The 14036-nt window shown below is 55.3% G+C and overlaps 1 protein-coding gene across 6 annotated transcripts in view; it reads left to right on the forward strand.

Moving 5' to 3' along the window:
* Nucleotides 1–4734: 4734 nt before the first annotated feature.
* CDC42BPA (CDC42 binding protein kinase alpha) overlaps nt 4735–14036 on the forward strand; it is a 183641-nt gene continuing 174339 nt past the window's right edge. For all 6 annotated transcript variants that reach the window (XR_010791138.1, XM_066595127.1, XM_066595129.1 and 3 more), the window contains exon 1: nt 4735–5052. Coding sequence is in view for 5 of the 6 variants with exons in the window: in XM_066595127.1 (XP_066451224.1) it covers nt 4872–5052 (181 nt within the window). In the remaining variant the exon portion in view is untranslated. The remainder of the gene's footprint in view (nt 5053–14036) is intronic.

Raw genomic sequence — 14036 nt, forward strand, 5'->3', positions numbered from 1 at the left:
CGTCCGCCGCTGGCCCCCATCTCTCTCTCTCTCTCTCGGTCGCCTCCCGTCCGCCGCTGGCCCCTCTCTCCCTCTCTCGTCTCCCGTCCGCCGCTGGCCCCTCTCTCCCTCTCTCGTCTCCCGTCCGCCGCTGGCCCCCATCTCTCTCTCTGTCGCCTCCCGTCCGTCGCTGGCCCCCCTCTCTCTCTCTCGGTCGCCTCCCGTCCGTCGCTGGCCCCCCTCTCTCTCTCTCTCTGCCGCCTCCCGTCCGCCGCTGGCCCCTCTCTCCCTCTCTCGTCTCCCGTCCGCCGCTGGCCCCCATCTCTCTCTCTCGGTCGCCTCCCGTCCGCCGCTGGCCCCCCTCTCTCTCTCTCGGTCACCTCCCGTCCGCCGCTGGCCCCCCTCTCTCTCTCTCGGTCGCCTCCCGTCCGCCGCTGGCCCCCCTCTCTCTCTCTCGGTCGCCTCCCGTCCGCTGCTGGCCCCCCTCTCTCTCTCTCGGTCGCCTCCCGTCCGCCGCTGGCCCCCCTCTTCATCCACCAGTGATCAGACTCTCCTATTAGTTTGGTCTCTCCTATCGCCCACTGCTTGCTGCTCTCTCCATATACTATTACTGGTTGCTCTCTACAGCTATTGCGCTCCATGTATCGCCTATAGCTGGTTGCTCTCTATCTCTCATAGGCCTTCGATGGAAAGAACAGCCAATCACTGGCCGCTGTCTCCATCTCTCACCAGTCGCTGTTTCTCACTGGCTGCTCTTTTCCGCTATCAATGGTCGATCTCCTATAACTCGCTGGCCACTCTCGTCTGTCGCTGGCCCATCTTTCCAACTGTCACTGGTTGCTCTCTATGTATCACTGCTGTTAGTCTGTCACTCTCTGTAAGAGATCTTCTGTTTCTCTCTGTATATTAGACCGTCTCAGTCTCTCCTTCGCTAGAAGACAGTCTCAATCTTTCTGTATATTAGACAGTCCTTTTCTCTTCCTCTCTATTAGACAGCCTCTGCCTCTCTCTGTAAAGGCCCATTTAGACACGATTATCGCTCAAAAGCCGTCTTTTACACGCTAATCGTTGCGTGTAGCTGCACTGCTATCCTGCAGTTGTCATTCTCCCGTCGCTCATCGTTGTCTGTCAGCGTGCTGACGATGAGCCTTATCAGGAATTCACAGCGGGATACAGCTGATACTATTGTTTCAGCTGTATCCCGCTCCCTGAACACAGGCGGGGTACGAAGAACGCAGCTGTCCAGCTGTGTTCTTCATACCCTGCTCGGATGTATAACAGCCGGGCGCTCCGAGCAGAGAACAGCTGGATGCAGAGACACGCGGCCCGCTTGTCTCCCGCATCCCCCGCTCGGAGCGCACGGTCATCGCTCATCGTTTGATCACCTTGCGCTGTATCGCTTTTTTGAGCGATAATCGTTGTCTAAACCAGTCTGTCTCCCTTTCTATAAAACTGTCTCTCTCTGTATTACCCAGCCCCTTCGTCTGTATCTCTCCCTCTCTATTAGACAGCCTCTCTATTGTAGTATCTCTCCCTCTATTAGCCTCTTCCTGTCTGAATGTATCTTTCTATTAGACAGCCTCAATCTCTCTGTATATTGCAGTCCCTCTATTAGACATTCTCAGTATCTCTTCCTCTCTATCAGACAGCCTCAGTCTCTCTACAGATAGAATAGTCTACCCCATTAGACAGCCTCAGTCTCTTTCCTTCTCTGTAAATTAGACAGTATCAGTTTCTCTTCCTCTATTAGCCTGTATATTAGACAGTTTGCCTCCCTATTAAACTCTGTCTGATAGTCTGTATCCCTCTCTATTAGACACCCTCACTCTCTCCAGTATATTAGACAGTATGTTTCTCTCTATTAGACAGCTTTAGTCTGTTACTCTATTAGATGGCCTCCAACTCTCTGTATATTAAACTCGATAGGACAGCATTTCTCTTATAAGACAGTCTCTGCCTCTCTCTGTATAATACAGTCTGTCTCTTTCTATTAGACATCCTCATTCTATTAGACAGCCTCTGCCTCTCTCTATAGCCCGTGTCCTGGATGTGGGAGTCTCTCTTTATAGTCCTTGTCCTGGGTGTGCGGTCTCTCTCCCTCTGTATAGCCAGTGTCCCCAGTGTTGGGGGTCTCTCCCTGTCTCTCTACATGTCCCTGGTGTGGGAGGGGGGGGTCTTTCTATATCTATATATATATATATATATATATATATATATATAATATACATACACAGTGTCCCCGATGTGGGGGTCTCTGTATAGTCCCTGTCCTGAGTGTGAGGAGGTCTGTATAGCCCCTGGGTGTGGGGGTCTCTGTAGAGCCATCTTCCTGGGTGTGGGGGTCTCCCTCTAGTCCCCGCTGCTCGGGTCTCTGTATAGGCCCTGCCCTAGGTGTGGGGGTCTCTGTATAGTTGTGCCTGGTGTGGGGGTCTCTGTGTAGCCTGTGTCCCAGGGGTGGGGGTCTCTCTCTAGTTGCCCCGGTGTGGGGATCTCTCGTTTCCTGGTGTGGGGGTGTCTGTGTAGTCTGTGTCCCCAGTGTGGGGGTCTCTCTCTAGTTGTCCCCAGTGTGGGGGTCTCTGTATAGCCCCCGTCCTGGGTCAGGGGGTCTGCCTTTAGTCCCTGCTGATGAGGTCTCTGTATAACCCCCGTCCCCGGTGTGGGGGTGTCTGTATAGTCTTTGTCCTGAGTGTGGGGGTCTCACTCTAGTCCTCGCTCCTGGGGTCTCTGTATTGCCCTTTCCTATGTATGGGGGGGTCTCTGTATAGTCCCTGGTGTGGGGGTCTCTGTATAGTCCCCGTCCCCGGTGTGTGGGGGTCTCTGTATAGTCCCCGTCGTGGGGGGGGGGGGGGTCTCTGTATAGTCCCCGGTGTGGGGGTCTCTGTATAGTCTTCGTCCCTGTCCCCGGTGTGGGGGTCTCTGTATAGTCCCCGGTGTGGGCGTCTCTGTGTAGTCCCCGTCCCCGGTGTGGGGGGTCTCTGTGTCGTCCCCGGTGTGGGGGTCTCTGTGTCGTCCCCGTCCCCGGTGTGGGGGTCTCTGTGTCGTCCCCGTCCCCGGTGTGGGGGTCTCTGTGTCGTCCCCGGTGTGTGGGGGTCTCTGTATAGTCCCCGTCCCTGGTGTGGGGGTCTCTGTGTAGTCCCCGTCCCCGGTGTGGGGGTCTCTGTGTAGTCCCCGTCCCCGGTGTGGGGGTCTCTGTGTAGTCCCCGTCCCCGGTGTGGGGGTCTCTGTATAGTCCCCGGTGTGGGGGTCTCTGTATAGTCCCCGGTGTGTGGGGGTCTCTATAGTCCCCGGTGTGGGGGGGTCTCTGTATAGTCCCCGGTGTGGGGGGGTCTCTGTATAGTCCCCGTCCCCGGTGTGGGGGTCGCTGCATAGTCCCCGTCCCCGGTGTGTGGGGGTCGCTGCATAGTCCCCGTCGTGTGGGGGTCTCTGTACAGTCCCCGTCCCCGGTGTGGGGGTCTCTGTGTAGTCCCCGGTGTGTGGGGGTCGCTGCATAGTCCCCGTCCCCGGTGTGTGGGGGTCTCTGCATAGTCCCCGTCCCCGGTGTGTGGGGGTCTCTGCGTAGTCCCCGTCCCCGGTGTGTGGGGGTCTCTGCGTAGTCCCCGTCCCCGGTGTGTGGGGGTCTCTGCGTAGTCCCCGTCCCCGGTGTGTGGGGGTCTCTGCGTAGTCCCCGTCCCCGGTGTGTGGGGGTCTCTGCGTAGTCCCCGTCCCCGGTGTGTGGGGGTCTCTGCGTAGTCCCCGTCCCCGGTGTGGGGGTCTCTGCGTAGTCCCCGTCCCCGGTGTGGGGGTCTCTGCGTAGTCCCCGTCCCCGGTGTGGGGGTCTCTGTGTAGTCCCCGTCCCCGGTGTGGGGGTCTCTGTATAGTCCCCGTCCCCGGTGTGAGGAGTCTCTGTATAGTCCCCGGTGTGGGGGTCGCTGTGTAGTCCCCGTCCCCGGTGTGGGGGTCGCTGTATAGTCCCCGTCCCCGGTGTGGGGGTCTCTGTACAGTCCCCGTCCCTGGTGTGGGGGTCTCTGTGTAGTCCCCGGTGTGTGGGGGTCTCTGTGTAGTCCCCGTCCCAGTCCCTGGTGTGTGGGGGTCTCTGTATAGTCCCCGTCTCCGGTGTGGGGGTCTCTGTATAGTCCCCGTCTCCGGTGTGGGGTCTCTGTGTAGTCCCCGTCCCCGGTGTGGGGGTCTCTGTGTAGTCCCCGTCCCCGGTGTGGGGGTCTCTGTGTAGTCCCCGTCCCCGGTGTGGGGGTCTCTGTATAGTCCCCGTCTCCGGTGTGGGGGTCTCTGTACAGTCCCCGTCCCCGGTGTGGGGGTCTCTGTGTAGTCCCCGGTGTGTGGGGGTCTCTGTGTAGTCCCCGTCCCCGGTGTGGGGGTCTCCATACAGCCCCGTCCCCGGTGTGGGGGTCTCTGTGTAGTCCCCGTCCCCGGTGTGGGGGTCTCTGTGTAGTCCCCGTCCCCGGTGTGGGGGTCGCTGTGTAGTCCCCGTCCCCGGTGTGGGGGTCGCTGTGTAGTCCCCGTCCCCGGTGTGGGGGTCTCTGTGTAGTCCCCGTCCCCGGTGTGGGGGTCTCTGTGTAGTCCCCGTCCCCGGTGTGGGGGTCTCTGTGTAGTCCCCGTCCCCGGTGTGGGGGTCCCTGTGTTGTCCCCGTCCCCGGTGTGAGGGTCGCTGTACAGCCCCGTCCCGCTGTGGGGTCTCGCCGTCCTCCATCTTCCCCGCTCCAGTCTCCTCCTCCTCCATCCTCCTCCTCCCGGCTCTCTCCTCCTCCTCCTCCCCTCGGAGCCCGCAGGATCCAGTGTGTGTGTCCCCGGGTCTCTCATCCTCTCGTCTTCCCCTCTGGACATGGCGGGCGGGGCCGGGCGGCGGCGGGTGAGCCGGCGGGCGAGTGCACGGTGAGGTGGGCCGCAGGAGGCTGAAGATGTCGGGGGAGGTGCGGCTGCGGCGGCTGGAGCAGCTGATGCTGGCCGGGCCGGGGGCGCCGGGCGCCGGGGGCCGGATGAGTGTGGAGAGCCTGCTGGACGCGCTGCTCTGCCTGTACGACGAGTGCTGCGGCTCCCCGCTGCGCCGCGACAAGAACATCAGCGACTACATCGAGTGGGGTGAGTCACCCGGATCCGGGTCACCTGCCTGCATGTGCTAGGGGGCGCTGTGATGGCACGGCTGTGGGGTCACTGCTGTCACTGAGGCTTGTGGGGCAGAGCTGGTGCCCGCGGGTGTTCTGCATTGTCATCTCTGTGTCATTGAGTGCAGCGGGCTGTCAGCTGTGCCCTCGGGTGTCATTGAGGACCATACTGAGCCCCCTGTCATGGAGGGGTCACCATAACTTCTGGGGGTCAGTGATGCCCTGCTGGGGTGGAGGGTGCGGGGTCGCTGGGTATGTTCGGGGTCACCCCAGGCCTCCCCATCAGCGGTGGTGATGGCCGGGCACCCCATGATGGGGCAGTGTGACCCAAGAGCATCATATTGTTATGTGGGTAGATCACTTCTGGGGCCCCCATGATCTGGGATATCTTCCTTCCTACCTTACTTTCTTCCTCTTCCTCTCTACCTTTTGCTCCTCTTCCTTCTTTCGCTCATTTTCCTGCCCCCTTCCTTTCTTCCTTCTTGCTCTCTTCCTCCTTCTTCCTGTCTGTCTTGCTTCTTGCTTTCCTCTGCCTTTCTTCTTCTTTCCTCTTTCTTGTTCTCTGCTTTCTTCTTCCATTTCCTCTTTTGTCCTTTCCTCTTCCTTTCTTCCTTCCCTTTGCTCCCCGCTTCCTTTCTTCCTTCCCTCCCTTTGCTCCCCGCTTCCTTTCTTCCTTCCCTCCCTTTGCTCCCCGCTTCCTTTCTTCCTTCCCTCCCTTTGCTCCCCGCTTCCTTTCTTCCTTCCCTCCCTTTGCTCCCCGCTTCCTTTCTTCCTTCCCTCCCTTTGCTCCCCGCTTCCTTTCTTCCTTCCCTCCCTTTGCTCCCCGCTTCCTTTCTTCCTTCCCTCCCTTTGCTCCCTGCTTCCTTTCTTCCTTCCCTCCCTTTGCTCCCCGCTTCCTTTCTTCCTTCCCTCCCTTTGCTCCCCGCTTCCTTCCTTCCTTCCCTCCCTTTGCTCCCCTCCCTTTCCTCCCGCTTCCTTTCTCCCTTCCCTCCCTTTGCTCCCCGCTTCCTTTCTTCCTTCCCTCCCTTTGCTCCCCGCTTCCTTCCTTCCTTCCCTCCCTTTGCTCCCCTCCCTTTCCTCCCCGCTTCCTTTCTCCCTTCCCTCCCTTTGCTCCCCGCTTCCTTTCTTCCTTCCCTCCCTTTGCTCCCCGCTTCCTTTCTTCCTTCCCTCCCTTTGCTCCCCGCTTCCTTTCTTCCTTCCCTCCCTTTGCTCCCCGCTTCCTTTCTTCCTTCCCTCCCTTTGCTCCCCGCTTCCTTTCTTCCTTCCCTCCCTTTGCTCCCCGCTTCCTTTCTTCCTTCCCTCCCTTTGCTCCCCGCTTCCTTTCTTCCTTCCCTCCCTTTGCTCCCCGCTTCCTTCCTTCCTTCCCTCCCTTTGCTCCCCTCCCTTTCCTCCCCGCTTCCTTTCTCCCTTCCCTCCCTTTGCTCCCCGCTTCCTTTCTTCCTTCCTTCCCTCCCTTTGCTCCCCGCTTCCTTCCTTCCCTCCCTTTGCTCCCCGCTTCCTTCCTTCCCTCCCTTTGCTCCCCGCTTCCTTCCTTCCCTCCCTTTGCTCCCCGCTTCCTTCCTTCCTTCCCTCCCTTTGCTCCCCGCTTCCTTCCTTCCCTCCCTTTGCTCCCCGCTTCCTTCCTTCCCTCCCTTTCCTCCCCGCTTCCTTCCTTCCCTCCCTTTCCTCCCCGCTTCCTTCCTTCCCTCCCTTTCCTCCCCGCTTCCTTCCTTCCCTCCCTTTCCTCCCCGCTTCCTTTCCTTCCGTCTATCCTTTCCCCTCTCTCCTTGGTGTTTTCCTGATGAGCAGAGTCTCCTGGCCGTTGGTGCGTTCAGTTTGATGCATCTTCTCCTTGGTGATTTGGTGGAGGATGGTTTGTGTCTCCGGTATCCACGTGGCTGCTGTGGTCGGGGGTCTCAGGTCATGTGAAGGGTCCTCAGAGCTAAACGCTCTTAAAAATATTACACCTTACCAAAATAAAAGCTAACATTTTGGATTTTAGAGCCTAAGATGTTCCTGTCGGGGAGACTCTTGTAGCGAATTCTTCAGACTAGATCACGTAGTAGCGCAGCGTGTGACACTCCACCTTCCACAACTTTATATTATTGGAAGTCCTTTCTTCCTTCTATCTTTCCTCCTCGCTTCCTTTCTTCTTTCCTTCCTGTTCTACCCCTCACTTTCTGTCTTTCTTTCTGTCTTTCTTTCTGTCTTTCTTTCTTTCTTTCTTTCTTTCTTTCTTTCTTTCTTTCTTTCTTTCTTTCTTTCCTTGCGCTACCCCTCGCTTCCTTTCTTTTTTTTTTTTCCTTCTCTGCTCCTCGCTTCCTTTCTTTTTTCTTTCCTTCTCTGCTCCTCGCTTCCTTTCTTTTTTTCTTTCCTGCTCTGCTCCTCGCTTCCTTTCTTCTTTCTTTCCTGCTCTGCTCCTCGCTTCCTTTCTTCTTTCTTTCCTGCTCTGCTCCTCGCTTCCTTTCTTCTTTCTTTTCTGCTCTGCTCCTCGCTTCCTTTCTTCTTTCTTTCCTGCTCTGCTCCTCGCTTCCTTTCTTCTTTCTTTCCTGCTCTGCTCCTCGCTTCCTTTCTTCTTTCTTTTCTGCTCTGCTCCTCGCTTCCTTTCTTCTTTCTTTCCTGCTCCGCTCCTCGCTTCCTTTCTTCTTTCTTTCCTGCTCCGCTCCTCGCTTCCTTTCTTCTTTCTTTCCTGCTCCGCTCCTCGCTTCCTTTCTTCTTTCTTTCCTGCTCCGCTCCTCGCTTCCTTTCTTCTTTCTTTCCTGCTCCGCTCCTCGCTTCCTTTCTTCTTTCTTTCCTGCTCCGCTCCTCGCTTCCTTTCTTCTTTCTTTCCTGCTCCGCTCCTCGCTTCCTTTCTTCTTTCTTTCCTGCTCCGCTCCTCGCTTCCTTTCTTCTTTCTTTCCTGCTCCGCTCCTCGCTTCCTTTCTTCTTTCTTTCCTGCTCCGCTCCTCGCTTCCTTTCTTCTTTCTTTCCTGCTCCGCTCCTCGCTTCCTTTCTTCTTTCTTTCCTGCTCCGCTCCTCGCTTCCTTTCTTCTTTCTTTCCTGCTCCGCTCCTCGCTTCCTTTCTTCTTTCTTTCCTGCTCCGCTCCTCGCTTCCTTTCTTCTTTCTTTCCTGCTCCGCTCCTCGCTTCCTTTCTTCTTTCTTTCCTGCTCCGCTCCTCGCTTCCTTTCTTCTTTCTTTCCTGCTCCGCTCCTCGCTTCCTTTCTTCTTTCTTTCCTGCTCCGCTCCCCGCTTCCTTTCCTTCCGTCTATCTATCTTTCCCCTCTCTCCTTGGTGTTTTTCTGATGAGCAGAGTCTCCTGGCCGTTGGTGCGTTCAGTTTGATGCATCTTCTCCTTGGTGATTTGGTGGAGGATGGTTTGTGTCTCCGGTATCTACGTGGCTGCGGTGGTCGGGGGTCTCGGGTCATGTGACGGGTCCTCAGAGCTGAACGCTCCTAAAAATATTAAATCTCAACCTAAATAAAAGCTAACATTTTGGATTTTACAGCTTGAGATGTTCCTGCCGGCGAGACTCTTGTAGCGAATTCTTCAGACTAGATCACATAGTAGCGCAGCGTGTGACACTCCACCTTCCACAACTTTATATGATTGGAAGTCCTTTCTTCTTCTATCTTTCCTCCTCGCTTCCTTTCTTCTTTCGTTCCTGTTCTACCCCTCGCTACCTTTCTTCTCTCCTTCTAGCGCTACCCCTCGCTTCCTTTCTTCTTTCCTTCTTGCGCTACCCCTCGCTTCCTTTCTTCTTGCGCTACCCCTCGCTTCCTTTCTTCTTGCGCTACCCCTCGCTTCCTTTCTTCTTTCCTTCTTGCGCTACCCCTCGCTTCCTTTCTTCTTTCCTTCTTGCGCTACCCCTCGCTTCCTTTCTTCTTTCCTTCTTGCGCTACCCCTCGCTTCCTTTCTGCTTTCCTTCTTGCGCTACCCCTCGCTTCCTTTCTGCTTTCCTTCTTGCGCTACCCCTCGCTTCCTTTCTTCTTTTCTTCTTGCGCTACCCCTCGCTTCCTTTCTTCTTTTCTTCTTGCGCTACCCCTCGCTTCCTTTCTTCTTTCCTTCTTGCGCTGCCCCTCGCTTCCTTTCTGCTTTCCTTCTTGCGCTGCTCCTCGCTTCCTTTCTGCTTTCCTTCTTGCGCTACCCCTCGCTTCCTTTCTGCTTTCCTTCTTGCGCTACCCCTCGCTTCCTTTCTTCTTTCCTTCTTGCGCTGCTCCTCGCTTTCTTTCTTGTTTTCTCTCTGCTCTGGTCCTCGCTTCCTTTCTGGTTTCCTCTCTGCTCTGGTCCTCGCTTCCTTTCTGGTTTCCTCTCTGCTCTGGTCCTCGCTTCCTTTCTGGTTTCCTCTCTGCTCTGCTCCTCGCTTCCTTTCTGGTTTCCTCTCTGCTCTGCTCCTCGCTTCCTTTCTGGTTTCCTCTCTGCTCTGCTCCTCGCTTCCTTTCTGGTTTCCTCTCTGCTCTGCTCCTCGCTTCCTTTCTGGTTTCCTCTCTGCTCTGCTCCTCGCTTCCTTTCTGGTTTCCTCTCTGCTCTGCTCCTCGCTTCCTTTCTGGTTTCCTCTCTGCTCTGCTCCTCGCTTCCTTTCTGGTTTCCTCTCTGCTCTGCTCCTCGCTTCCTTTCTGGTTTCCTCTCTGCTCTGCTCCTCGCTTCCTTTCTGGTTTCCTCTCTGCTCTGCTCCTCGCTTCCTTTCTGGTTTCCTCTCTGCTCTGCTCCTCGCTTCCTTTCTGGTTTCCTCTCGGCTCTGCTCCTCGCTTCCTTTCTGGTTTCCTCTCGGCTCTGCTCCTCGCTTCCTTTCTGGTTTCCTCTCGGCTCTGCTCCTCGCTTCCTTTCTGGTTTCCTCTCGGCTCTGCTCCTCGCTTCCTTTCTGGTTTCCTCTCGGCTCTGCTCCTCGCTTCCTTTCTGGTTTCCTCTCGGCTCTGCTCCTCGCTTCCTTTCTGGTTTCCTCTCGGCTCTGCTCCTCGCTTCCTTTCTGGTTTCCTCTCGGCTCTGCTCCTCGCTTCCTTTCTGGTTTCCTCTCGGCTCTGCTCCTCGCTTCCTTTCTGGTTTCCTCTCGGCTCTGCTCCTCGCTTCCTTTCTGGTTTCCTCTCGGCTCTGCTCCTCGCTTCCTTTCTGGTTTCCTCTCGGCTCTGCTCCTCGCGTCCTTTCCTTCCGTCTATCCTTTCCCCTCTCTCCTTGGTGTTTTTCTGATGAGCAGAGTCTCCTGGCCGTTGGTTCGTTCAGTTTGATACATCTTCTCCTTGGTGATTTGGTGGTGGATGATTTGTGTCTCCGGAATCCAGGTGGCTGTGGTGGTCGGGGGTCTCGGGTCATGTGACGGGTCCTCAGAGCTAAACGCTCTTAAAGATATTCAAACTCAACCTAAATAAAAGCTAACATTTTGGATTTTACAGCCTACTGTTGTAGCAAATTCTGGAGACTGGTTCACGTAGTAGCGCAACGTGTGACACTTCACCTTCCACAACTCATATTATTGGAAGGCCTTGATGACCACTAGTATGGCCGCCGTTCTAGCTCACGTTGGGGCCGTCCTCTAGCTGTCCCTGACTTGTGATGCTGTGATATACACTCCACTGTGTCACTGGATAACCAAATAAGATGGATAATACCTCCACAGCGCCACCTATTGGAAGGCAACATTCCTTCAAGCCAAAGTCAGACTCTTTATACAAGCCTTGTAACAATGACTGGGAATTAAAAGCAAAGCCAGACGTCTAGGTGCTTTCCCTAAGGAGAAAGGATAGTGTTACTGTATAACCAGTCATGAGTATAGTAAACCTGAGTGACAGCCCCGCGAGAGCCATGATGGCGGCCATATTGGGGGTCAATCACTTCTCCTTAAAGTGATATTAAAAGAGGAAGTGTTTGAGTAAAATGTTTCTAAAACCTGACAGAAGAGGACAACTCAAGGACTTACATTAACTAGAGGGCAGGTTGGTAGTGATGGAGGTGCCCTTCAAAAATGAACCCTTTTAGTATCCTTACCAGGCAGTTCGTTGTATGTACATTCATGCCCTGGCGTTATCGGCATCCTATGTCACGGCGGTCACTCTCCGCTGGGGTGGGAATGTAGTGGAGTCTGCATCTCTGTGCGTTAGTGATGTCATCGTGGGTATCCGGTCATCATGGTGTACAGCGCCGTGTAGGTGCGCAGTCCGGGCCGTGTAGGTGCGCGCTCGGCTGGGGCTGTGACAGGTGTGTGTGTGTATGTATATGTATGTATGTGTGTGTGTATATGTATGTATGTGTGTATATATATTTAGATATCTATCTCGTATTTCTCTGGTCATTGCTAGTTTCGGTTTGCAAAGTGTTCCTTGTATTTGCCTCTATCCCAAGAGCCGGATCGGCGGTACGCTGGACCACCCTGACTATATAATGGGGTCCGCCCAGCTTCCAGCATGTTGCCGTGAGTATCCCATGTGTAGTAGTACAGCATGCTGCTCTGTCTGGGATGGTACGGCAGATCTGTGGCGCAGTTGTGAATATAGCCGTATCCGCTAGATGTATGGTACTCGCGCTCTGACCGGTAATCTCGCCATTCGCGGTAGGGAAGATGTTCAGCACCGATGGGAGTCCTTCTGTCAGCCTAGGGCATCAGCGGGTGATCGCCTTCTCTCCGCTGCGTTTGTTGTATCCGTTATGGTCCGCACTCCGCGGCGCCCCGATTACGGCCCTGGAGTTCCCCTTTAAATCTAACTTCCATCTTGGTTGACTGTCGTCTCCGTAGTCTGAAAATGTAAAAGGAATCGTCTTGAAGTTCTTTTCAGCACCTTTTGTACAGAACCCAAAACACATCCTGGAAACCATCAGCAAGCAGCTTGTGACGGATCCGTGAGTGTATGATGGACTGTCCTGATGACTCTGCATCGCCGCGTTCGGGACGCCAGGGCGTCGTTATTTTCCCAGCAGCGGCGCTCCGGGGGGCTCGTAGTTTGCAGGAAGATCTGCAGTTTTTATTAGAGACATTTTGGGGCAGACGGGGCTTTTGGATTGCTTTTTCATTAGCAGTTTTTGGGAGAGAACTGAAATATTAGAGTCGTGCCGCAGGCGGTAATATCCATCGTGTGCCGCCTGGCATCTCCTCCATGTAAGGGGGCGTCGCACGCTGCGGAGACCGCAGAGGAACCGTTTACTATCAGAGGGGGATTAAAGCGATCGGTAGGACACTACACTGCATTACTTATGTACTGCATTCTACTAAGCCTATGGCATCAGCCTATTAGAATCTGCGGGAGGCGGGGTCTAATAGGCTGAGTTCCATGGAGGCCTTTGTCAGGCTTCCGGCTGCCATGGGAACCCATTGTGATTAACTTGCGGGATGCCGATGGGTGACAGAAGGAACCTCTTGCCCCTGTCCTCTGCCTACATGCTGCAGTTGCTGCTGATCGTGGCATATAAGGGGTTCGGCAGGCAGGATCTGAGGTTTCTCTGCTGGTCAGAGCAGGAGCCCCGCTGTCAGTAGTCAGCCAAGCCACCATCATCAAAAGATGAAAGTGCAGGTTTAAAGCCCATTTGTGACGGCCAGAAAAAGGCGTACTGCTGGTCACTCAGGGGTTAAAAGAATGGGTTCTTCTCCCATACAGCTTCTTTGCATCTTGCACCCTTGGGCTGTGTGGATGTTTTTGTACAGCATGCATATAGTAATAAATGAGACCAGCGGCATCCGCTGACCTGCTTGTTGACAGTTTCCATTTTTATTCTTTGAACTGTGGCTGGCAGGGATTGATTGGCCGTGTCTGTTCTATGCAGGAGTATGACTATAGGAAGTCCTATAGGGCAGACATGGCTAATCAAGCCTGTGTGTATAAGCCCCATGCCCCACCCCCACTGTCTACAGGGTCACAGGTCAGCGGGGTCTGCGCTGACCAGATCTACATAATGCCACTTACAGCAGATGTTCCACTGATGTCAGTGAAGGACGCAGCCGCCTGGTAAGCCCCGGATCCCCTCTGCCAGGCTACATGGTGGCCACAGATGCCCCCGCTGCGGCCTTGTGGCGGCGACAGATTCCGGCTTCTTTTATTTCGCGCTCCACTGCCTGCCTTGAGGCCGTACTTACACGGCTGATTGCGAGTTGCGCCCAAGATTCTCAGACGCAGTTCGGATCGCGCGGCACATCGCAAGTTCTGTTATCGCACGAAAATAGGAACTGCTTCCGTTTTTACATCTCGCACAAAAGAAAAAATGGCGGTGTAAATCGGGGGGTGTGGTTTTTTTTTCTTTCCGTTTTCTGAATTGCGCGCGTGAATAGAACGGTCTAAAATAATGTCTTTTGTTTCCGTCTTATTTCGGTCCGAAAATCGGATGGAAAAATCGTTGGTGTTTGTACGCCATGACTGTGATACTTCGGGAATAGGAAAAACGAGCAAGTGTGCGGAGCCGAGCGACAGCGACAAGCGCCACCTTGTGATGTGTAGGCAACGGGTCAGAGCGGCTCCAGAACGGCCGGTCTTGTGGGGTGTCCCGGTATGTAGGGGTTAGTACCTACCAAACGTGTCCAAGGAAGGACGACTGGTGGACAGGGTGATGGGCGCCCGAGGCTCACCGATGTGTGGGGGGGGTGAAGACCCCCGTCTGGTCCGATCCCACAGAAGAGCGACTGTAGGACAAATCACTGATCTAGAAAGGTGTCTGATCACACAGGACATCGCGGCTCGCTGTGTGCGGGGGCCGCAGAGCGGTCGGAGCGCCAATGTGACCCAACCACCATCGATAGTGCCATCAGAACTAGAGTAATGGAAGATGGCGCCCGGTGTGACGGATCACGTGTTACACTAAGTGGACGGCCGGGTGAATCACTGACCAGGGGAGGAGATGGCACCAGAATGGGGAGAGGACATGCCAGCGGGGCAGTGAGAGTACTTGGGTCCTGGCATCATGTGATGTGACACGTACCACCTACCTAACATTGTACAGACAAGTCCCCCTCATGGCAGCGGGGTTCCATAATGGCAGCGCCCCTATCAGGACTGGCTGCACTGCAGGAACGGAGGAGGAACAGGACAGA

This window comes from Eleutherodactylus coqui, chromosome 3 (genome assembly GCF_035609145.1).
Source record: "Eleutherodactylus coqui strain aEleCoq1 chromosome 3, aEleCoq1.hap1, whole genome shotgun sequence".
NCBI classification, from domain to species: domain Eukaryota; kingdom Metazoa; phylum Chordata; class Amphibia; order Anura; family Eleutherodactylidae; genus Eleutherodactylus; species Eleutherodactylus coqui.